Here is a 22768-nt window from a genome sequence, read left to right as displayed (position 1 = left end):
CGACTGGGACCACATAACACCGGTCCTGAGAGATCTGCATTGGCTCCCAGTACATTTCCGAGCACAATTCAAAGTGTTGGTGCTGACCTTTAAAGCCCTAAACGGCCTCGGCCCAGTATACCTGAAGGAGAGTCTCCACCCCCATCGTTCAGCCCGGACACTGAGGTCCAGCACCGAGGGCCTTCTGGCAGTTCCCTCATTGCGAGAAGCCAAGTTACAGGGAACCAGACAAAGGGCCTTCTTGGTAGTGGCGCCCGCCCTGTGGAACGCCCTCCCAGCAGATGTCAAGAAAATAAGCAGCTATCTTATCTTTAAAAGACATCTGAAGGCAGCCCTGTTCAGGGAAGTTTTTAATATTTAATGCTGTATTGTTTTTAACACTCGATTGGGAGTCGCCCAGAGTGGCTGGGGAAACTCAGCCAGATGGGCGGGGTATAAATAATAAATTATATTATTATTATTATTATTATTATTATTAGGAAGTGAAATGAAGCAAGGAGATACACACACACACACACACACACACACACATATATATTTATATATTTGGTAAGGGTGGCACTGTGGGTTAAACCACAGAGACTAGGACTTGCCGATCAGAAGGTCGGCGGTTCGAATCCCCGCGACGGAGCGAGCTCCCGTTGCTCGGTCCCTGCTCCTGCAACCTAGCAGTTCGAAAGCATGTCAAAGTGCAAGCAGATAAATAGGTACCACTCTGGCGGGAAGGTAAAGGGCGTTTCCATGCGCTGCTCTGGTTCGCCAGAAGCGTCTTCGTCCTGCTGGCCGCATGACCCGGAAGCTGTCTGCGGACAAACAGCGGCTCCCTTGGTCTATAGCGTGAGATAAGCGCACAACCCCAGAGTTGGCCACGACTGGACCTAATGGTCAGGGGTCCCTTTACCTTTTCCTGTGCAAATTCCCTTTACCTGTGTAAATTCCACAGCAGCATCCACTTTCCAGCCTGTGCCAAACCCTCCATCCTCAACAGATCCAGAGATGGAGACCTCAGCCGACCCGACGCCCCGCTGGAAGCTCTCCAAGACGCGTAAACTTAGCGAGCGAGCGAGCGAGCCAAGCAGGACAGGAGGCCCCGCCCCCCCCGGCCTCCCTCTTTTGCATATGGCCTCCGATTGGCCGGCGTCCCTCGGGCCACGTTCGCGGCGGCGCTTCCTCTGCCGCCGGCCGTCTATATCAAGCGAGCGCCCGACCCAGAGCCCTGTGCGCGTGCGCGGCTCCCGGCCGCCTCCTCCTCAGCCGCGCCGGGTCGGGACGGGAAGGAAGGCGGCCGCCGGGATGCCGGGCGGCGGCCAGGGCGGCGGCGGCTGGAGCGTGTCGTTCGCGGGCTGCGGGTTCCTGGGCGTCTACCACGTCGGCGCCGCCAGCTGCCTGCAGGAGAGAGCCCCGCACCTCATCCGCGACGCCCGCCAGGTGTGCGGGGCCTCGGCCGGAGCCCTGACCGGAGCCGTCCTCGTCGGAGGCGGGTCGCTGGGTACGAGCGGAGGAGACGCGCCTGCTCCTCGCTACTCTCCGGGCCTCTTTCCCCTCTTGCAATGATCATGATGATTGTCTCATTGCTGGGCTTTTCTCTTGCAATGATTATTATTATTTTGCAATTTTATTCGTATTTTATAATAATATTATTATAAACGAGCTTTGGAGGCAGTGATGGCTAGTCGTAAGAGCAGGGAGAATAACCTGGCAATTGCAATAATCGCAACAAAAGCATTTTTTTAAGTTAAAGAACGGGCGAGCGGCCGGGAGCTGCATCCCGTAGCTTAATGCAAGGTTTGCTTTTTTTTGCACCGGAGTTGTTATTTTCATTACGATTTATGATGTATCCGATTCATTAGGCGCTTTTATGTTGCCCGTGGCAACCCAGAGTGGCTCCCAACTCAACCAGCCACTGGAGGGGGCGGGTGCGAGGGATACACTTTATTGCTTATTCCGTTTACTAGGCGCTTTTATCTTGCCCCAAGTGGCTTACAGCTCAGAGAAAGCGACCCTTGAGGGTGTTCACCCTAAATATGGAGAAGGGGTGTGTTTTTGTGTTTGAGGCTCAGGCTGTTGAAAAGGGAGCAAGACTGCAAATGTCAGAATGAAAGTGCCCAGAATCTTGATCTAGGATCCGAAGCTCAACTCAGGTCCAAATAATAATAGAGAGAGTAACTCTGAATATACAGTGAGGTGCTTGTGGGAATTTGTGACTCAGCCATGTTTTCCTTTAAGACAGGATTGAGCCCAAATGCCTCTCATTAGAAATCAAACACTGACTTCTAATGGTGGGAAAAGTTATGCCTTTTTGCAGTGGCGTAGCGTGGGGGGTGCAGGGGGGGCCGGCCGCACTGGGCACAACATCTGGGGCTTAGGGTTAGGGGGCGCAAATCCACGGGTTAGGGGGCACAAATCCATGGGTTGGGGGCGCAAATCCACAGGTTAGGGGGTGCAAATTACTTGCCTTGCCCCGGGTGCTGACAACCCACGCTACGCCACTGCCTTTTTGTCCTCTGTTAATGGAGTCATTGGGCAGTGACTCGGTTAATTTCATTGTACAAAGGTTGTACATTGACAATAAAGGTATTATTATTATTTTCTCTCTTGAATTGGCAGTTTTCGAACGTTTCGGAAGTCAAAAGGTCTTCCAGAATGGATGACGTTTGAAAACCAAGTTACACAAATAGTGAAGTCAGCTATGCACCTGCAAGCAGATAAAACGCTTGCTAATTTCTCATCAGATTTCCATTTTAGCAAAGTTTTCCAGATAGACTTCCAGGATTTCCCTGCTCTGCACTCAGTTTTTTTCCTCACACGCACAGCGGGTGTCTGTCTAGGAAACCTATCACAGTAACATACTATGGCCAGGCCATTGACCATAACCAGTGATTAAATTGACCAAACTTGCCACAGGATTATAGGGTAGGGTGGGAACCAATATGGATGTTCATGAGAAATGATATAGAATCAGTGACCAGTCGTTAAGAGAGTATATATTAGTGTGTACATATGAGGCTATCTATTGCTTAGGTTAGAGATGGGGAATCTTTGGCCTCCAGATGTTGCTAGAATAAAACTCATCATCCCTAGCCATTGACAGTGCTTTGGCTGATGACAGTTGAAGTCCAACATCATCTGGAAAGCCATATATTTCCCATAGGTTTGACTAAGGGTCAAACACTTGTGACACTTAATGCAATATTAGAAACTTCCATTTATTTTTTAAAAAGGGAGGGGAAGTTTAATCCTTCCCATAATCCCAACATCAATCAGTACCACTACCACTCCACACTATTGTTATTAGTTTGTAGTCCTTGTAGACCTGAAGGAACATCTCCACCCACATCGCTCAGCCCGGACATGGAGGTCCAGTTCTAAGGGCCTTCTGATGGTTCCCTTACTGCAAGAAAAAAAGTTACAGGGAACCAGACAGAGGGCCATCTTGGTAGTGGCACCTGCCCTGTAGAATAGATGTCAAAGAGATCAAGTATTAAATGACTTTCCGAAGACAGGAAATATATAGGGAAGCTTTTTCATACTTAATGGTATATCTACAAACCACAATAGCCGGAACACATTGGATATTGGTTAGTTCTTATACTCACCAAACTAAAGATACCAAAGATCCTGAAGGAAATGGAAGTTCTTATTACCGTATTTTTTGCTCTATAAGACTCACTTTTTCGTCTTATGTGCGTCTTATGGAGCGAATGCAGGATGCACGGCTATCCCAGAAGCCAGAACAGCAAGAGGGATTGCTGCTTTCACTGTGCAGCGATCCCTCTTGCTGTTCTGGCTTTTGAGATTCAGAATATATTTTTTCTTGTTTTCCTCCTCCAAAACCTAGGTACGTCTTGTGGTCTGGTGTGTCTTATAGAGCGAAAAATACGGTATATTTGCCAATAGGTGTGTTCTCAGTTGAAGAGTAATTAGCATTATTGTTGAATAATTTAACATGGCAGTTCTTACCTGCTTAAAAGAATTATGAAGATGAGCATTTGTCTCTATGTATAGCCAGTACAGGCTGTTCCCTGCTGTTTTTTAAATGTTAGTGTGTAAATGTATTTCAGTATAATTGGTTAAAATGCATAACAGCTCAAAGTTTTAGTACAAAGCTTCTTTATTTACTCATTACTCTGTTTGCTCCTCTCACAAGAGGGGGAAAACCTAATATACCAGAAGGCATATGAAATCCTAACATTTACCAAGTGGAGTTATGCTGATGTTTGATGTTCTGGTCACTCATAGGGCTTCCTCTCCTGCCTCAGATGGAAGTCGCTGTCAGCTTTTGTCAGTCGTCTTTCACTCCCAACATCCAATATTTATTTGGAAGTGTGTAAATCACATTGATTTTAAATGATGCAATACGGGAGCCTTATTTAGTTAGTTTTAACTTGATTTATCCAAAACACCACCTTCCTTGGTGTAGAGTTTAGAGTGTTGCAGTCAAGACTTAGGTTACCTTTAAAGTGATTTTCCTCTTTAGTCTATGCCCAGGGAACGCCTGGCACAGGTTACAAGTCGGGGTGGATTGATGTACGTGTATTTATGAGTATTTCATTTAGTGTAAGTCTAGACATTGGTTAGGAAAATACTGATACACAAGCTAACCCAAATGTGTGGACAAATATTTGTGGATAACTTCTATATAAATGGAACTGATACATTTTCTTTCAAAGTTGTATTTTGTGCAGTGTTAACAAGCTACTGCTACTATGTACATAATTAAATAACCACAACACTTCTCACAACAGTTCTCACTTTGACTTGTTTGCCATGGAGCTCCTCCTGTAATCTGCAGAATTTTGGGACATGTTTGAGAGAGCACACTTGGTTCACATTGAGTCCTGGCTTCACTGCTGCTCTGCATGGACTGATACTGCACCCTTAGAGCTCACCCCAAATACCCTATATACCTTACTATATAGATCTGACAAAAAGATCTGCCCACCTAATCAGAGCACCTTTTTATCTCATTAACATTTTAAACCAATTAACTGATTTAAATATTGTAGCCTAATTGTGATAGTACCAGGAGGATTGTATCTAGTACTTGTGTGTCCACCATGCCACATTATTCTTACTCATTTGAAATGGGACAGGCGTGGCAGACTTCAAGCTTCCGAGCTTTGCTTTGTTTTTACAAGAACCCCAAGGTTTATCGACCAGAGCCAACTGCAAAACAGTGACATGAGGGGGTGGAGGGCAGGTGTATACTTGGAAGTAAGGAATTAATTTCATACTCTGCCTAGAAACCAGTTTTCAGTACTGAGCTCACAGTCTTTTCATCCAAAATTCAATTCCCAGCTTCACTCCAAAGCTTTGGGTTTCAGCAGCCTAAATTTTTGGGGGGTGGGGTGTGTGTGGGAAAAGCCTTTTTCATCTTACTAATATTATATATTTATTTATAGCCCTCATTTTTCTTTGAGGGGTTACATGTAAAGACAAGAATCACTAAAAAACATAGAAAAAACAACAAAACATTAATAGAATCAAACTATATATATATATAAAATCTGCTTAAAACATACCAGTATTTATAATAAAAACAGCATGGCACAAGCTCTTCCATTAAAAGCAGTCAGTTCCCAAAAGCCTGTTGGAACAAGGTCTTCATCTGCTGGTGGAAGACAGCAAGGAGGCAGTCAGTCTAGATTCTCTAGGAAGGGAGTTCTAGAGTCTGGGAGCAGCCACCAAGGAGGCCCTCTCCTATGTCCCCACCAAGCATGGCTGTAAGAGTGGTGGGACCAGGAGAAGGGCCTCTCCTGAACATCTCAAAACCCGGGCAGGTTCATACGGTCTTCCAGATATATTGCACCTAAGCTGTGTAGGGCTTTATAGGTCATAACCAGGACTTTGAATTGTACCTGGAAGGTGCCTGGTAGCCAGTGGAGCTCTTCTGACAAGGGAGTCAAAATATATGCCCTGTAACCAGCCCTGGTCAGCAATCTGACCGCAGGCCTTTGAGCCAGTTGACGTTTCTGAGTGCTATTCAAAGGCAGCCCTATGTTACAGTAATATTTATTAAAATATTAAAAGTCAATCCCTTCCCTCTTGTGCTGTCTCCTGACATGAAATGGCATAATAGCATTTTTGTGAGTTGTAGCATGCTGAATTGTGTGTGAAAATCTTAGTTAAGTACCTTAGAGGATTAAACTCTTATCCGTTAAAATGTTGCCTTCACTTTTTAATTAGTGTTCCATTTAACTGAAAGAACATCCTTTCTCAGCGACTAAATATAAACATATGCATATTAGAAAACCTGCTTTGAGCTAAATTAGGTTTTATAGTTTGGGGTAGAGTGTTCAAATTTAGAGCTAAGCATTCCGAAGGACCTGTTCTCCACATTTTATTTTTTATTTGAGTTTTCCTGCATTAGTTAAGAAGTTGTGTGGGCAGATTCTCTTTCACTGTATTTTCCATTGCTAAGTAACAGTTATAATGGTCTCCCACATTTAGCTAGATTTTTCTTTGCGTCAGATGGCATGAGAAAAACTGAGCAGCACCAGGAAGAAAGACTTGGTTGCTTATTGCATAGTGCACAGAATTTGATAAGTACCTCCACCTTTCAAGGGTGAAAGTCCATGGCCTTTAGTTGAGAGCAAACTATTAAACTGTTAAAATAACTTGTATGGCCCAACCATTTAGATGCACAGGTGACAAGTAAACAGTTTTCAAGCACTGTGTTCAAAACACAGGGAAATACAACCATGGGAAGCTGTACATTTAATTACTGGTAAAACCCCCACCCCCAGCACTGCTTCCTAATGCCCCCCACTTTTCTTACCCCCAAGTAGGAAAGCAGCTGGTAGAAGTGATTGGTTTTTTATGGCTTACTGGGAAAGGATCAAGTACACCTTCTGCCACTGTTCTGGTAAATTGTGCACCTTTTATGGCATTTTGATGATAGATATACGGTAGGTAGATAGAAAGACAGACAGAGAGTTTGGTGCTTAATGGCTGCAGTGCTATACACCAGGGATTTGGAAAGGGGCTCTTTATATACCTTTGGGCTACAGCTCCCATCATCTCTGACCATTGGCCAATGTAGGTAGGGCATTGTAGGAATTTCAACAACACCTGGAGTTCCCCATGCCAGGAAGTTAGTCCTTTTGAGCTCAGTGAGGCTGACTTCTGAGTAGGATTGCATGGCTTGGTAAAATGTACGTGTCAATTAGATTTCACCCCCAATATAAAAAATAGTATTATTATTATTTTGCATTATTAAATGAAATATAAATTCTGTGCAAATCTATATTATAATCCAACTTTCACTGATTGGTAAAAAAATGTAATAACTTATTATTTAATTAATCATATTCTGTCTGTATTGACCCCTTCAAGATGTTTCAGCTGTTTCTGTGCCCTGCATTAGTAGGTCAAATTCCTCTTGGAAAGCTGAGTTTAACTTCCTTTCTGGACATGAAATTGATGAGCAAAGGATAAAAAGCAGCCCTCATAAACTGGTAGTAGTAGTAGTTCATTTGCTGTCTTTTGATTGGGTGAGGAAAATAAGCTGACATGTGGGACGATTAGTCCTCTCCCCCGTAGAGAAGGTTACTGCAGGACATTAACCTATTCCATTTATTGGGCAGCTCTTGGGGAGAGAGAGAGAGAGAGAGAAGGAAACCTCTGCTAATGCCTTTAGATTATCAAAGTACCAGCAATAGCTGATCTAAAATACAATATTTAGAAAATAGTTTGGGAGTGTACTCTTTTCAGAATAGTTACACACGTCCTTGGGCAGATAGCAGAGTTAGTTTAATTTGGAAAAGTATTATCTCTTCTAATGAAATGCTGTTATTAAAATGTATTTTCAGGCCACCTATGGCAAATAAATAAATCAGTGAATGATAAAGTTACCTAACATATCTCTAGTGTGTCATGGCCCCATATTCTTTTTTCCCCTTATTTACTTATTATTAGAGTTTGGATGCTTGCCAGTTGACTGGTCAAATAATGTCAATTGATTGGTCAATTCATTGAGGTCAGATATTCCCTGACAGCTATGATGCTGTTGACATTTGAAGAATTGGCCTGCTGTCACAACTTAGCATAACTACATTTCAGGATCTATTTTTTAATAGTTGAAATGACTTTGATTTTTTGTTTGTTTTAAACTTGTAACTTGAGGCTGACCCTGTCAAAGATAGAAACTATCTGGGAAATTGTTCACTCACGTAATACAGATAAAAGTTTTAATAATTTGTTTTTTGGAAGGTTATAGCTTGTGCTCTGAACTCATGCTGAGTTTCAAAGGCACACCATGGTCAAGACCCCATGGCGCATTCTGATCACAATTTTTTTGTTTTGTGACCCCTGACATCTGTTTTAACCAGTTTGGTTTCCACAATTACATGCAGTAATGTATCTTTCAGCTGAAGCTTGTGCAGATGTTCTGGGTCTAGCCAAAGAAGCAAGAAAGCGAAATCTTGGCCCTCTTCATCCTTCCTTTAACGTGATGAAGATTATAAGGGATGGACTTTGCAAAAATCTTCCTGAAAACACTCATCAGTTGATATCAGGGAAACTTTCCATTTCACTTACCAGAGTGTCTGATGGCAAAAATGTGATGGTATCCAACTTTAATTCCAAAGAAGAAGTCATACAGGTATATTCTCATTTTAACCATGTTAATAATGTTCAGAATATTTCACATTTGTCTCAACCTTATTTTTAATTTGTTTCCTCATATTCCTTTTTAGAACATTTGAAAATGGCTGTGTTAGAGCTTTACTTTGGGGAAATGTTCCTATTAGAAATGCAGTATGCAACTAACCTTTCTTTTCTTTTTGACAGGCTTTGCTTTGTAGTTCATTTGTGCCTATATATTGCGGCCTCATACCACCTTCGTTTAGAGGGGTGGTAAGTACCTGCTCATTCTTCCATACTATAAACCAGCATGAAAAGGCTGATGATGATGATGATGATGATGATGATGATAGAAAAGGTGGGAAGATGTAAATCTTGCCATTCTGATGTCTTCTTTGCTATGTGTCCTTCATATACATGGCAAAAAAATAGTTCCAGGACAGCTTCATGTGAGAGATAAGAGACTGAAATGCTGTCTTTACAAAATAAGCATTACAATGTAATGTAGCAGTTGTTTTAAGGAAACTAGATATTAATTCTTTAAAAATAAAATCTATTTGGGGCTTTTGTTTTTATTCTTCTTGTGCATCAATTTGAAGGTGGAAGAACTAAGGAAATAGGATGCCTCTATTGGTACACAAAAAGGGATGCGGGTGGCGCTGTGGGTTAAACCACAGCGCCTAGGGCTTGCCGATCAGAGGGTCGGTGGTTCGAATCCCCACAACGGGGTGAGCTCCCGTTGCTCAGTCCCTGCTCCTGTCAACCTAGCAGTTGGAAAGCACGTCAAAGTGCAAGTAGATAAATAGGTACCACTCCAGCAGGAAGGTAAACGGCGTTTCCGTGTGCTGCTCTGGTTTGCCAGAAGCGGCTTAGTCATGCTGGTCACATGACCCGGAAGCTGTACGCCGGCTCCTTCGGCCAATAAAGCTAGATGAGCACCGCAACCCCAGAGTCGGCCACAACTGGACCTAATCGTCAGGGGTCCCTTTACCTTTACCTATTGGCACACAAAGTATGTAGGGTGTCACATTGCATGATATTGTATGAAGCAGAAGGGTGTACCTCCTGTCTGGCCATGTTGTCCTATTATTAGGAATCTGTGAACCATCCTTGGAAGTTCATTGTATGCAAATCTCTTTATTTGTGCACTCCATGGAGCACACATATCTGTACATGAATATGTTACATGGTACATATGCACATAGATTTAGCAATACAGACACACAATAGTTTGTATCTGGGCTTGGGCTTGTATGTGTTGGTTGAGAACTGTCTTGCAGAGTACCAGAAGAAGCGATCTTAAAGATGAGAAGCTAATTGTTATCCTCTTAATTGTTTTAAGGTCCTTTCTTAAGCAGTGTATTTCAAGGCCTTACGTAGAACTTGAGGAATCCTATTAAAGGCTGCCTGCATCTTAGTTGAAAGGAAACATGGAGATGTTGATCTTTGCTAGTGTGGTTTTGCCCTCCTATTTTAGTAATAAGAAAAGAAAAATGATTCAGGTCAAGTATGTGCACACTCCAGAAGTTTAAAAAATAGTGCTGATATTCGTGTGAAAGCTTCATGTGACATTTTTTTTACTTCAAAATCAAAACTGTGAAGAATAACAGTCTGTGATTTAGTGATAATTTTTTTGAAAAGCCTGCTGATCTAGATTTTTTACAAGTCTTATATTCATCCATTTTTACTCTTTAAAAGCTGAAATTCTATATGAGGTGCAAAGTAGCATATTAGACTAAATCCATGGTTCAGGTTAATCTGGTTGCTTTGCCCTCGTGGCTGGACAATTATCTTACCTAAAAGGATTTAGTTGGGTGACAAACATGAGACATGCCTGAAGGCCTACTTAATTTTATGAATTGGCTTTGCCACTCAGTATTGGCATAGAAACAAAACTATAGGAGGAAGTGCGCAGATCGTGCAGAAGCCTGCAGTTCTCACGCGCAATCCTGACATCTCCTATTTGGGATCTTTTGACGTAGAGGCCTGGACACTCTAGAATTTGGCGCCCTGAGAGTTAACAAGGACAACAAAGATAGATCTAAAGTAAATTTTATTGTATCAAAAGGAGAATTAGTAAATATGATAATCAGTAAACAACACACTAACAGTAGGCTAGGTTTGCAAGAGTTTTACATAAATAAAAGAGATCGAGCAGGAAAAGAGTGTGAGGAGACTGTTGCCTGGATTAGGAAGAGATTGGCTGAAAGGGTGAAGGTGGTACCAGATGGAAATTGGTGCTGCCTTGCTCTAGAGAGAGAAGGGGAGGTGGCAAGAGAAGAAGAGGTAGCTTGGAGGGGTTTGCAGAGCTTCAGGAAAGTTCTTTAGGTAAGAATCTGAAGAATCAGGTGGGATACTTTTGGGTGGCAATGGGTCGCGAGGGAAGGAGAATATGAGGTTGTTGGTATGAGACGGCCAATGAAGAAGAAAAGGGCATAGCAAGAGGAAGAGAGAGCAGGTCTGGCTGGGAAACAGGGACCGATTGGGCTGGAAAGAGGGGGAAAGTAAGAATTTGGCCAGCTGGCTAACTTGTTAGGGAAGAGAGAAGGGGGGAGGTTCTGAGAGGCTGGGGTTTGCTATAGTGAAGGTGAAGGGGCCTCTTCAGCACAGAAAGGGAATAGAGACAGGAAAGGAGAAGGGACAGGTAAGGTGTATCTTTGAAACCTGAAAGATTCGTACCTCTTAAGGTGAAAAGCATCACCCTTTATGCTCAAGTTGGACTTAAAAATAAAAACAAGGACTGCAAATCCTGTCTTCCTGGCTATGACCAGAGGTTAAAGTTTTTAAGTGGCACCAGTCAGGAAGAAATTGTCCTAATTGTCTGAGAGATGGCTTCTAAAATGCATTTTCATTGTGCTTTCCAAGTGAGATAGGGAAAGGAGTTTAGCACATCTTTTGAGATCTTTGGCTTATTGAAATGACTTGATTAGTAATTGTGGGGAGGGGGAGGATGTGACATTTGGGGTTATCATACAGTCATTTAACAATTCTAGAGGGAGTTTGATGTTTTATTTAACTTTAAAATTACAAATGATAAAGGAGGGTGGCAGATAATTTACAGGAAAGGAGACAGCCGTCAATAGCTGGAGGTGTTTCCTCTCAGCTTGCTTGAAATGTGGTCTGCCTGAGTTGCTGTAATGACTGTAATGGAGGCTCTCTCTATGCCGCTCCTAGCCAAAACCCAACAGCTTCCTTGGGTATAGGCAACCATAGCAAAACCTGGATTTTTAAGGCTGATTTGTATCAACCTTAAAGTATGCCCTTTGCTCAAACTAGGGTGAACATTGGAACCTTGGTTGGGGAGGGGGCCGGGTGAGACGGATGTGAGCCCTATGGAACACAAAAGAGAGTTGTAAATTTCCTTAGCTAATGTTTTCACCAGGGCTGAATTTAGCCTCTAAGTATCGCGCATGCCAAAAGAGAGCCCATAACATTGCTTCCAATGTTGCAGAAGCTGCTGGGCAGCATATAATCTGGGATGTGCACCTGCACATTTTCAGACATTACTTGCGATCCTGAGGTGCACAAAGCTCTGTTGCTGTTCTGAGCAACGGCTTGTGTTGGGTCAGTACCTGCTCACATATACTACTACCACTGAAAGGTGTGGCAAGTGGAAATACTAGGCTTCCTTTCTGAAGTTGCAGAGCAAGTCAGCTAAATTTTGCTTTAAGCAAATAGATTCCTTATCTTTCTTTCTTCTTCCCTTCCCAAAGCGCTACGTCGATGGTGGAATAAGTGACAACTTACCTCAGTATGACTCAAAAAACACCATCACAATTTCACCTTTTGCTGGGGAGAGTGACATTTGTCCCAAGGGCAACTCTGCAAACTTCCATGAAATGAACTTCACCAACACCAGCATTCAGTTTAGCCTAGGGAACATCTACCGTTTAACTCAAGCACTTTTTCCTCCAGAACCCAAGGTATGTATATTCACTATTTTCTCTTACCCAATTGCTAGTTTGTTGGCATGTATGTTCCTACCATGGAATGCTAGACAGATGCACCCCTCCAAAGGTATAGTTGTGTTTAAATTTCTAATTTTTTGCATATATATAAATTTATAGCCCACCTTTCCTCCTAGAAGCTCATGGTGGCATACATGGTTTTCCCACTCCACATTTAATCTAGATATTAGAGGATGACCACGCGCTACTTGAGTGCATCTTAGGGGCACTTTTAGTAAATTCATTGAGAGCAATTCCTACTAGCAAGGAACAATGTAAATGGTGGTAACCCTCCTCAGTTTGCAATATTGGGGTGGGAGTTGAGCAATGATTGGGGCAGATTTGGTGCAGTTAAGGTTTGAGGAAGGAGGTGTGCAATGCTCTACGGTAGTGTAGAATTGTTTTCTTTCATTATGATAAAGTGCTTACTGAGCCTTTTGGTAATGTGTCAACAGAGTATTAACTGGCATGAGATACCTTTCTGTATGTTGCTCTTTGGGAATTTTCAGTATTCTCTATTTTTCTGTGAACAAGATGATGCCCCCCCCCCGCCCCCCAAAAAATTAGTCAAAAATTGGGGTTTGCCTTATATACAGATTTATATGGTAAGTCCTGAGTGAGCTGGTGGCTCATGACAGCTCCTGAGTCACAGAGTGCTGGCCTCAGAGCTGGCTGGAGAGGTGAGGCAGTGCCCAGGCGAGGAGGGAGCATGGCCACAGTGTGATGCAAAGTCAGGCGCAGGCTGGAGAAAAAGCTCAACAGCTTTTTAGCTGATTTCCCACAAAACCTGAACAGCTGTAAATACTGATTTCTTTATTTTGGGCTCCCAAAAGTAGGGGTTGTCTTATACATGGGGTTGTGTTATACACAGAAAAATACGGTACTTCCTCCTGTTTACTAGTTTTTTGTAACCTTATTTTCAGGTGCTAGGAGAGATCTGTGAACAAGGCTATTTGGATGCTCTTAGATTTTTGAAAGAAAATGGTACGTCACTGTGATTTCAAATATATAATATGGTGAACAGAATGTCAGTCACAATGTCATGACAGGTCTGTGCATTTCTGTATACGGACAAAAGATGCTGACTATGGTTGCTCATATCTTTGTAACATCGAGTTCAGATTGCACACTCTGTGTTGGACTGTTTTCGAACAACGTTCAGAAACTTCAGCTAGTTCAAAATACAGCTGCTAATATCAGCTGGAACCCAGCATATATAGATTCTACATTGTAGATGTATAGGATCATCTTCATTGACTCCCAAACTGTTCCTGAACCCAGTTCAAACTGATTATATTCTTCTACTTATTTATTAAATTTATATACTGCCTTTCATCCATAGAGCTCAGAGCGGGTCACAGCATTAATATTTTCTCCTAAGCAGTTGGAGACTTGGATATTGGAAGGATTCTGCCTTCCCATGTGATCCTACCTATGAACGTAGCTTATTATCTGTGTTCACATGCTGCAGAAAGTGTGGTCCAGGGAAAATTCAGCAATGACTATATAGCATCTGAGGCAGTACAATTGTGGCTTCAACTCTACTTGTATAATAAAAGTTTGTGCCATGCAATGCGGACAGTGTTTTCTTTCAGGAGTGGGTGATGCTAGACTTGCCAGAATCTTATCATTCTATCTGCTTAGTATCATGTTTTCTCGATACATGATGCAGCTGCGGGTATCATGAGCCATTTTCCCCTCAAGGACTTGGAAGACTAAGGTGACTTTTGGTTTATATAACTGTGGCCATACACTTTGGGAAATGGATAAATCTTTGTTAGAGAGTTGAGCTTGGATTTAAGTTTCTTAACTTCATTTCAGTGGGTCTACTCTAAGTATAACTTATTTGGCATGGCACAATGGCCTGAGCCTACTTAATTTCACAGAAATTACATTGACTTTTACAATTACAATTACAGGCAACCTTGTGGTTTGTTCTTGAGATCCAGTATTTTTTTCCTGAACACACATGGCTTAGACATTCTAACTCTTACCAAAAAGATCCAGGAGCAGCTGTAGTTTTACTATTTACTGTTTGTCAGTGATAGGATTCCACTTTTAAGAGATTTCTAGGCTGACAATGCTCATTTCCATCAGTTTTTCTACTCTTGCGTTGCCCACTTCAGACAATATATGACCTTCTTTCTTCAAGATTTGAAAGTTTATACTAGAAGACTTTTCAACTTAGGAGTAGTGCAGTCTTTATGCCCTCTTCCAACTCTTTTTTGCAATATGGTGCCGGTCATAATCTTGAATACAAAAACACCATCACATCAGAAGCTGTTTTTATTCTGTCTTCCTCAGGTATACTGTATGATTCAGTTTTAGTTGACTTGGCCTTAACAAAGGAAAACCATCAGGAATGTGTTCAGACCCCAGATTATGCTGATAAAAAAACAGTTGCAGCAAATGAAGCAAAAAAAGAGATGCAAGATGAAGAAATGCTTATTGATCAGCTGCAATTAGCTGCCTGGCCATTGGATGGAACCATTTTTGAGAATCTACCTCCTAGACTCCGGAAAGGTAGAGATTTAAAGTAACCTCATTTTTATTGTAAAACTAAGTTTCATTAAATTACTCCAGTAATTAGTAATGATACTGTCAATGCATACAACATTGGGTATAGTCCAGCCAGAATTCAGCACTTGTAAATCCAACGTTGTCAGGGGATTTCAGCGGGAGAACATTTAGCACATTCTTAAATTTCTCCCATTGAAATCCATGGTACTTTAAAGTGTTTGACTTAGGCTGGATCATGACCAGTGCTTTTAACTGCATCTGTAGTGCCTTGTTTCTGTAACATAGTGAATTGTATTAACTCTGGCCCGTTATTATATACTATGACAAAAGTTTGTTTTTCAGTTTATTTTTGCTAATCATCTTTACATACTTTAATCTTATGCATAAAATAACTGAGAAACCTACTGTTGCTACTTATCAGCGGCATAGCATGGGTTGCTGGTGCCCGGGGTGGGCAAGCTACTGATGCTGCCAGAGCGTCCCCCCAAACCAGAGCCAAGTGGGGCTGCGTTGTGCCACCTGCCCGACTGCACAGGGGGGAGCCTGGGGCCAATGTGGCTCTTGGGCAAATCCTCTCGACACCTGCAGAGAAGAGGGCCAGGCCAGGCTGCGCTGGGGTTACCCCTTGCCAGCCTCCCTCTGCCTGAACCTACTCTCCCTGGACAAGCCGGGGATCGCTACAGAATCTGGCGTCTGCATGGGGGTACCTGGTTGCGCCCCTCAGAATTTTGCACCTGGGGCCTCAGCCCCCCAGCCCCCATGGTACTTATGACTGGACAAATAATAAACATTCAATACAGAAGTACTGTGCAAATTGATTTAGTAAAACAGTTTAACTAAGAACTTGGGTATATATTTGTGCATCACAGAAGAGTCTTCTTTGGCCACCTTTGAATGATAGTTATTAATGTTGGATGCTAACTAAACCTTGGTGTAGATGTGGCTTTCTGGATGCACCTGGAGAAGGAGTGTACCTATCAGATAAACTCTTAACAGAGCAGGTGGGGTGAGGAGGAGAGGGAATAAGCCACGTGGACTAATTCCTTTCTCTTCCTTGCTTGGCACTTGCCCCTCACTCAGCTTCCTGTCTTCCATGTTCAGAAGAGGTGGCGTTTTATTCTAAGGCTGTAAGGAAAGAAAAACAAGTAAATTGCAAGGAGAACTATCCAGTGAATAAGCTGTTGAATAGAAATCTTGGTTGAGTTGTGCTATGAGCAAGAAAATAAATGTTTTTTCAAAGCTTTTGAGGGCCAAAATGCATTGCTTTTTCTGAATTAAAGTTGTGGAAAAACATATTTTTATAATACAAAAAGGTTTTGAGTGTAAGAGAGTAAAAAATTCCTGTTCTTGGAGGATCCACCCCTGCCTTTTTTCACGAGTTTGTTCTGATTGAAAGGAAGGAAACTTAGAATAATGATTCACAGAACAGTGACACAGTGAGCAGCCACTTCTGATTGTATATCGACTGCATGAGGAATGCTAGGATAATCAGATTGTACATGAAGCAGACTTGGTGGAATTACCGTATTTTTTGCTCTATAAGACTCACTTTTTCCCTCCTAAAAAGTAAGGGGAAATGTGTGTGCGTCTTATGGGGTGAATGCAGGCTGCGCAGCTATCCCAGAAGCCAGAACAGCAAGAGGGATTGCTGCTTTCACTGCGCAGCGATCCCTCTTGCTGTTCTGGCTTCTGAGAGTCAGGATATTTTTTTTTTCTTGTTTTCCTCCTCCAAAAACTAGGTGCGTCTTGTGGTATGGTGCGTCTTATAGAGCGAAAAATACGGTACCTGTCCCCATTAGAAGCTGACTGAACATTACTGAAATTTATACCAGCCAGATGGTGATGAATTGGCCCGTATGTATATAGGAGAGTACTAGGTGCATTTAGTTGAGTTCTGTCATGAGAAAGCCTGTTGTGGGTTGTCTAGCATGATTCCAGGCAATGCTTCATCACTCTTGCAGAATCTAGAAGCCATTATGTTTATGTTCAGTTGAGATTAATGACTGTATAAATGACAGCATTGCAGGAGGCTTGTAAAGAGAAATGTGGACTCTATGCTCAGCTTTCTAAATTTCTACCAATGCAACTGATGTCCTATGTGATGCTGCCGTATACTCTGCCAGTTGAGTCAGCATATTTTGTGGCCTTAAGGTGAGTGTTAAGAATGGAAGTCTGCCCTTGTTGTACTAGTGTTTTTATATAGCACATTTTCTAAGGGCTCAAAAGCCTTACAATAATTCTTTTTTAATTCATATGTATTCCAATTTTCTTATAAAAATTAAATCCTGCTAGACAGGAAAGTATTGCACATGGGAAGGAATGAATGAGTGGAATACTGCTGAGAGGTAACAATATATTTAGGTAACTTTTGTAGTCATGGCTAAAGTTTGATTGAACTGGAACTTCCAGGCTCACAGCTTAACCACTATATTATTCTTAAAACGATTAACTGAAAAATAGTAGATATATTTTCTTTTCCATGTGTGCTTTTTGGGTTCAGTTTCATAAACTTGGAATGTGCATGAAGCTTACTTTTAAAACCCTATATTTTAATTGGTGTGTATCTCCAGATTTAACTGAGAAACTGGCTGTGTAGGGAACTCTGTTCAAGGAGTTTGCAATGATAAAGGCCCTTTAAAACGTAGCAGTAATATTTCCAAACCTGCTGTAGAGAAAAAACTAAAAATTAAACACACACACGCTGTGGTGTAAACCACTGAGCCTAGGGCTTGCCGATCGGAAAGTCGGCGGTTTGAAACCCCGCGACGGGGTGAGCCCCTGTTGTTCGGTCCCAGCTCCTGCCAACCTAGCAGTTCGAAAGTATGTCAAAGTGCAAGTAGATAAATAGGTAAAGTGGCTTTAGTGCAAGTAGATAAATAGATAAAGTGGCTTTAGTCATGCTGGCCACATGACCCGGAAAAACTGTCTGTGGACAAACGCCGGCTCCCTCGGCCTGTAAAGCGAGATGAGCACCACAACCCCAGAGTCGTCTGTGACTGGACTTAACTGTCAGGGGTCTGTTATCTTTACCTTTTTATTGTGTTTAATTATAAACCACCCTGAGGCCTGTGAGTATTGGGCAGTATATAAATTTAGTCAATAAAGCAAGCAAGCCAAGTTTTAGGTGGGGCAGATTAGCTGATGTCCATAAGAAGCATTAGTAGAATGGCTCTCCTGCCTCTCTGCCCAAAGTCCTTCACTCCCATATGGCATTTTCTCAAATCGGGGTTCTGCCTGAAACCCTATTATTTATTCCTTACAGATTAGTAGACTGGTTTCCTGATATCCCTGATGATGTACGATGGATGCAAAGTCAGCTCTGTCAAGTTGTGGGCACAGTATATTCCAAAGCAAGAAAAAGATTACTGAGTATTCCCAGGTATATCTTATGCTGCTACATGCTTCATGCTGCACATTTGTCAGGTGCAGACATAATATTTCAAATTGCTTAATCATTGTGAGTGTGCTATGGATCTATCCACTCCCTCTCAATCATTCCATGAACACCCATTCCTTCTCTTTTTGTTGGTAGCCACGGTTTAGTGTTACGTTTGCAATGAAATTAACACTGACTGGTTTAAAGTAGATGTGACATTAAATGTAAGCAATTCACATGCAATTGACTTTTTAAAAATCTTTTATATGGCATTAGTAATCCATTTTATTCTGATTAACAGCTCTAGTATTAGTTTTTGTAAGCTGTACTTGCCCCTTGTTCTTGTGATTCACTTCTTCTTTTAAACAAACTTCTCTCCCTCTGCATCTCTTACTTTTTAATGTTTTAATTTACTTGCCTCCTTCTCACAACTTTAGCTCTGTCTCACTACATTAGAGTATCCGTGCTCTGATGCTCATCTGTCTGCACTAAAAAGCTGTAGGAAATGATGCAGAGCAAAAGGCAAGCAGTCATGCAAGTTTCACTACCTTTTTTAAAAAAATGGGGCTACTTTTTGTATAAGAAATGTGTAGTATTTGAGGCATACCCAAGAATATTAATTGATTTGTGCATGCAAGCACTGTGAAATACAGGATTGCACACTCTTGGAATGTTACAATTACTGGTGTCTTTTCAAAACCCTCTTTCTACCCATGTTCTCATCCATGGCTGGAGTATGTGTTAAGATGCCACCCACTCCCCATTTTATCCATTAGCAAAAACTTGGAATAGGTTTAGACATTTTTGCTAAGGAAATGGTAATTTGAATAAAATCACCAAACCAGGAATGACCACAGGAAAGAATTGTTTGGCTGCTTCCTCTCCCCATCCCCACCTCTCTCCTTTGCTAGCATAACATGAAGAGTAGCAAAGAGTCGTGAATTACATAGAAAACTATTAAAGCTAATAAATAGAAACTTAAATAGCATGAATAAAATTCTAGCTAAATCAGAGTTGTTTAATTAATTGACACAGGGTAATCCTATACAGTGGTACCTTGGTTCTCAAACTTAATCCGTTCTGGAAGTCTGTTCCAAAACCAAAGTGTTCCAAAACCAAGGCACGCTTTCCCATAGAAAGTAATGTAAAATGCATTAATCCATTCCAGACTTTTAAAAACAACCCCTAAAACAGCAATTTAACATGAATTTTACTATCTAATGAGACCATTGATTCATAAAGTGAAAACAATAATCAATGCACCGTACTATGAAATAAATAAGACAGTATTGTAGATGATAAAAAATATATTTTTTTTTCTTAACTGCACTGATGATAGTCATTGTTAGCATGGGGGGCTTTTATCCATTTCCGCAGTCACACAATCAATCAGTCAGTCAATCAATCAGTAACTGAACTGGGTTCCACGCAGTCACAATAATAGATTAACCGAAAAAGCCTCAAAAACGCAAAATAAATAACAAAAACAAAAGCGCCAAACTTAATCCGTTCCAGAAGTCTCTTTCACTTCCAAAATGTTCAAAAACCAAGGCACAGCTTCTGGTTGGTGCAGGCGCCCCAGAAACAATAGCTGACAACTGCATTGGATGTTCGGCTTCCAAAAAACGTTCGAAAGCCGGAACACTTACTTCTGGGTTTTCGGTGTTTGGGAACCAAGTTGTTTGAGAATCTAGGTACCACTGTATAAATATGTTTTCCGTGAAGATTTTTTTTTTTTTTTTAAAAAACCTATTCAGTCATTTACTGCTGATGGGATGAGGATGGTGAGCATATTCCATCTTTATATATGATAAAAATCAAAAGTTGCTGAAGAGTCACTGAGATTTATTCTTCTTTTTTACAGCAAGGAAAACAGTGCATTGATTAGAAAGTGTCAGAGTGCCCCCCTGAACACAAGTTTTCACTCTTCTTACTGCCCTCCTAAAATGCCTCATTCTTCCACACACCTTGAAGAGTGGCTTTTGGATCTTCCCTACTGTGAGGACTTAGCTAAGAAAGAAGCTGCAGTGGGTATAAATGAAAGCTTGGACTCCATGCCTCCCTTTTTTATGAGCTCTGAAGAATCGGGAGTGGAAGTGGATTTTGACTCCTCCTCGGAGAAGAGTTTCCATACTGCCTGTGAGGACTAGCTTAAGAACTGTGGCAGAGACAAAGAAATCTCAGTCTTGGAGGCATCAGTTTATCTAGCAGATTGCCAAACAGTCTTTTGGAAGACTGGCTTACACTAGATGACAAAATGCCTTTGAGGAATCTTTTGTGGAAAGAGAAATGTGCTCTTCTGGTCCGGCTTCCTGATAATGACTAAAGGATTAAGAAGACCCTAGTGCAATAGAACATGGTTTACCCAAACAAGATTTCCAGCAGGGAAAAAGTGATTCAAGTCTTCTGATTTCTATTGGGACAAAGCATTTTTAGCAAAACCACTTCGTTTTAAAGTATTTAACTTTTATAATAGTCTTTTTCTTGTTTGTCTTCATATGTGGCGTTAGCACTTGAGCAAAATCAAACAGTGTATATTCAGATGACTATGGCATATAGGAATTTTTTGGAAGGCCTCTGAAGTTTTACTTGCCTTATGCATGATACCTGTGGGAATTGTTAACATCAGTTACACTCCTTATCGTAAGGCTTCATTGTTTTTCAGAAAGATAGTACTTAGGAGGCATTGTGTGTTCTAACAAGTGTGGTCCCCCCCCCCCGCCCTCGCTGAGTGATTCTTTCTCCCTCTTTGGGTTGGAGGAGCCACAGATGTAGTTCAGAATTTAGTGCAATGCACATGTGCCACTCCATACCAGAGAATCCTTATGGGCTGAATTCAATCCCAATAAACAATACTTTTAACAATGTTTTACTGAAGGAATCTAATTGTAGACCATTTTCTCTTAGAGCAGGCAGTATGGTGTGGATCAATGGAAGTATCAGCTGCAGATGCCATCAAGTCATGGGCTGAATGATTTACCTATCCAAATAGCCGAGACATTACAGTGTGATTTGTAATTAATGAAGCTTAAAAGCTTCTTATTATTTATTGTAATCAAGCAGCACTGGAAGCTTTTGAAAACAGATTAAAATCTGAAAAATGAACTGTATATGGCTTCCCTGAAGTAATCACAGAAAACATTCTGTTCTCTGTTGCACTAAATTCAAACCATTTTAGCCCAGTCTTTACTAACAAAAAATGTGCCAATATGTTTTTTCAGTTTTATTATAGGTTAGGTCTTAAGTTGCCTAACATGTGAGAGCTGACAGTAGTGCTGAATCATGAATAAGCTACTTTTCAAATTGTTTTAATTTTAGAAGTACATGTGTTAAGATAAATAGCCTCTCTGAAATCTGGATACCATATTTGATAGTGATGCTTTGAGTATTCCTTACCCACCATTATTCATCTCTTTAAAGTGACAAGGATACTTATTTATGGCGCAGGATTTACATTGCATTCTCCAAAATGGTAAATGATTAAGAAATGCTGGTCCCATAGGCTGCTGATCACCCTCCCCTGGCATGGCACTTGAAGGACTGGTCTGCAGTGATGCTGTCTTAGCATAATGGCCTAAGAGTCAATCAAATAGATTTTGGCTTGGGAGTCTACGTTAGGAATGAGGTGGATTATATTTTGACAAAAATCAAAGCCTTCATAAGAATGGGAAGTCTTATGTATTTATTTTAATTATTGACTATGGGCAAGTTTAATTCTGACCAAGCATTTAGCAGTCTTTCAGCTATGACTCTATACAGTGAAAACTGAAGGAAGTGCTGTTTTTAGAAAAACAACAACGAAGCTACGTTTTAAATTTTTAACATTGCAAAAACTTTCTTATTTATATCCTTGCTGGTGCTATTTCATTCAAGATATAGACATAAATGAGTTATTTTGTGTGATCACTGATTGTATGCTTTATTTTAAAAATCTTGATTGCATTTCCAAAATGGGCCAGAATATTGTTCCAATCACTAATGTTTATTTAAAGCAGCAAAATAAAGAGAGAAAAATGTTTTTGGTGTCTGCTGTTTATAATAGCAATTTAAGATAATTGTGGTTGGAAGGAGGGAGCTCAATGAATATATTGTATTGTAAAAGCAGCGGCTTCCAAATTTTGGGGGGCTTTTGCCCTCTTGGTTCCATAAACTCATCCATGGTGCCGCTAACCTTACCCTATAAAAAGCATTATTCAGAACAGTCATAAATTCAAAACAGTAACAGTTAATTGTACATTTTTTCACAATCCAATTATCACTATTTAGTTTAACTAATTCAACAAAATTATTGAACCTGATCCAATGATAACAACTTTTCAAAGACTATAAGTAATTTACATCA

At 41.2% G+C, this 22768-nt stretch overlaps 1 protein-coding gene across 1 annotated transcript; it reads left to right on the top strand.

Moving 5' to 3' along the window:
* Nucleotides 1-1265: 1265 nt before the first annotated feature.
* LOC307215705 (1-acylglycerol-3-phosphate O-acyltransferase Pnpla3-like) lies at nt 1266-22444 on the top strand. Its single transcript, XM_079975293.1, has 9 exons — nt 1266-1489; nt 8370-8602; nt 8791-8856; nt 12297-12506; nt 13454-13514; nt 14835-15053; nt 17069-17201; nt 18313-18429; nt 20291-22444. The coding sequence occupies exons 1-9, from the start codon at nt 1294-1296 to the stop codon at nt 20574-20576; spliced, it is 1521 nt and encodes a 506-aa protein (XP_079831419.1). The 5' UTR covers nt 1266-1293; the 3' UTR covers nt 20577-22444.
* Nucleotides 22445-22768: the final 324 nt, after the last annotated feature.

The sequence above is a fragment of the Podarcis cretensis genome (assembly GCF_951804945.1).
Source record: "Podarcis cretensis genome assembly, chromosome: 5".
Classification (NCBI taxonomy): domain Eukaryota; kingdom Metazoa; phylum Chordata; class Lepidosauria; order Squamata; family Lacertidae; genus Podarcis; species Podarcis cretensis.
This window is presented reverse-complemented; position numbering and strand designations above follow the sequence as displayed.

Bases quoted from the DNA above. Each gene is read 5' to 3' on its own strand.
- LOC307215705 (XM_079975293.1), top strand. From the start codon at position 1,294: ATGCCGGGCGGCGGCCAGGGCGGCGGCGGCTGGAGCGTGTCGTTCGCG. The intron at 1,490-8,369 runs GTACGAGCGGAG...TGTATCTTTCAG, and splicing joins CGTCGGAGGCGGGTCGCTGG to CTGAAGCTTGTGCAGATGTT. The intron at 8,857-12,296 runs GTAAGTACCTGC...CCCTTCCCAAAG, and splicing joins CACCTTCGTTTAGAGGGGTG to CGCTACGTCGATGGTGGAAT.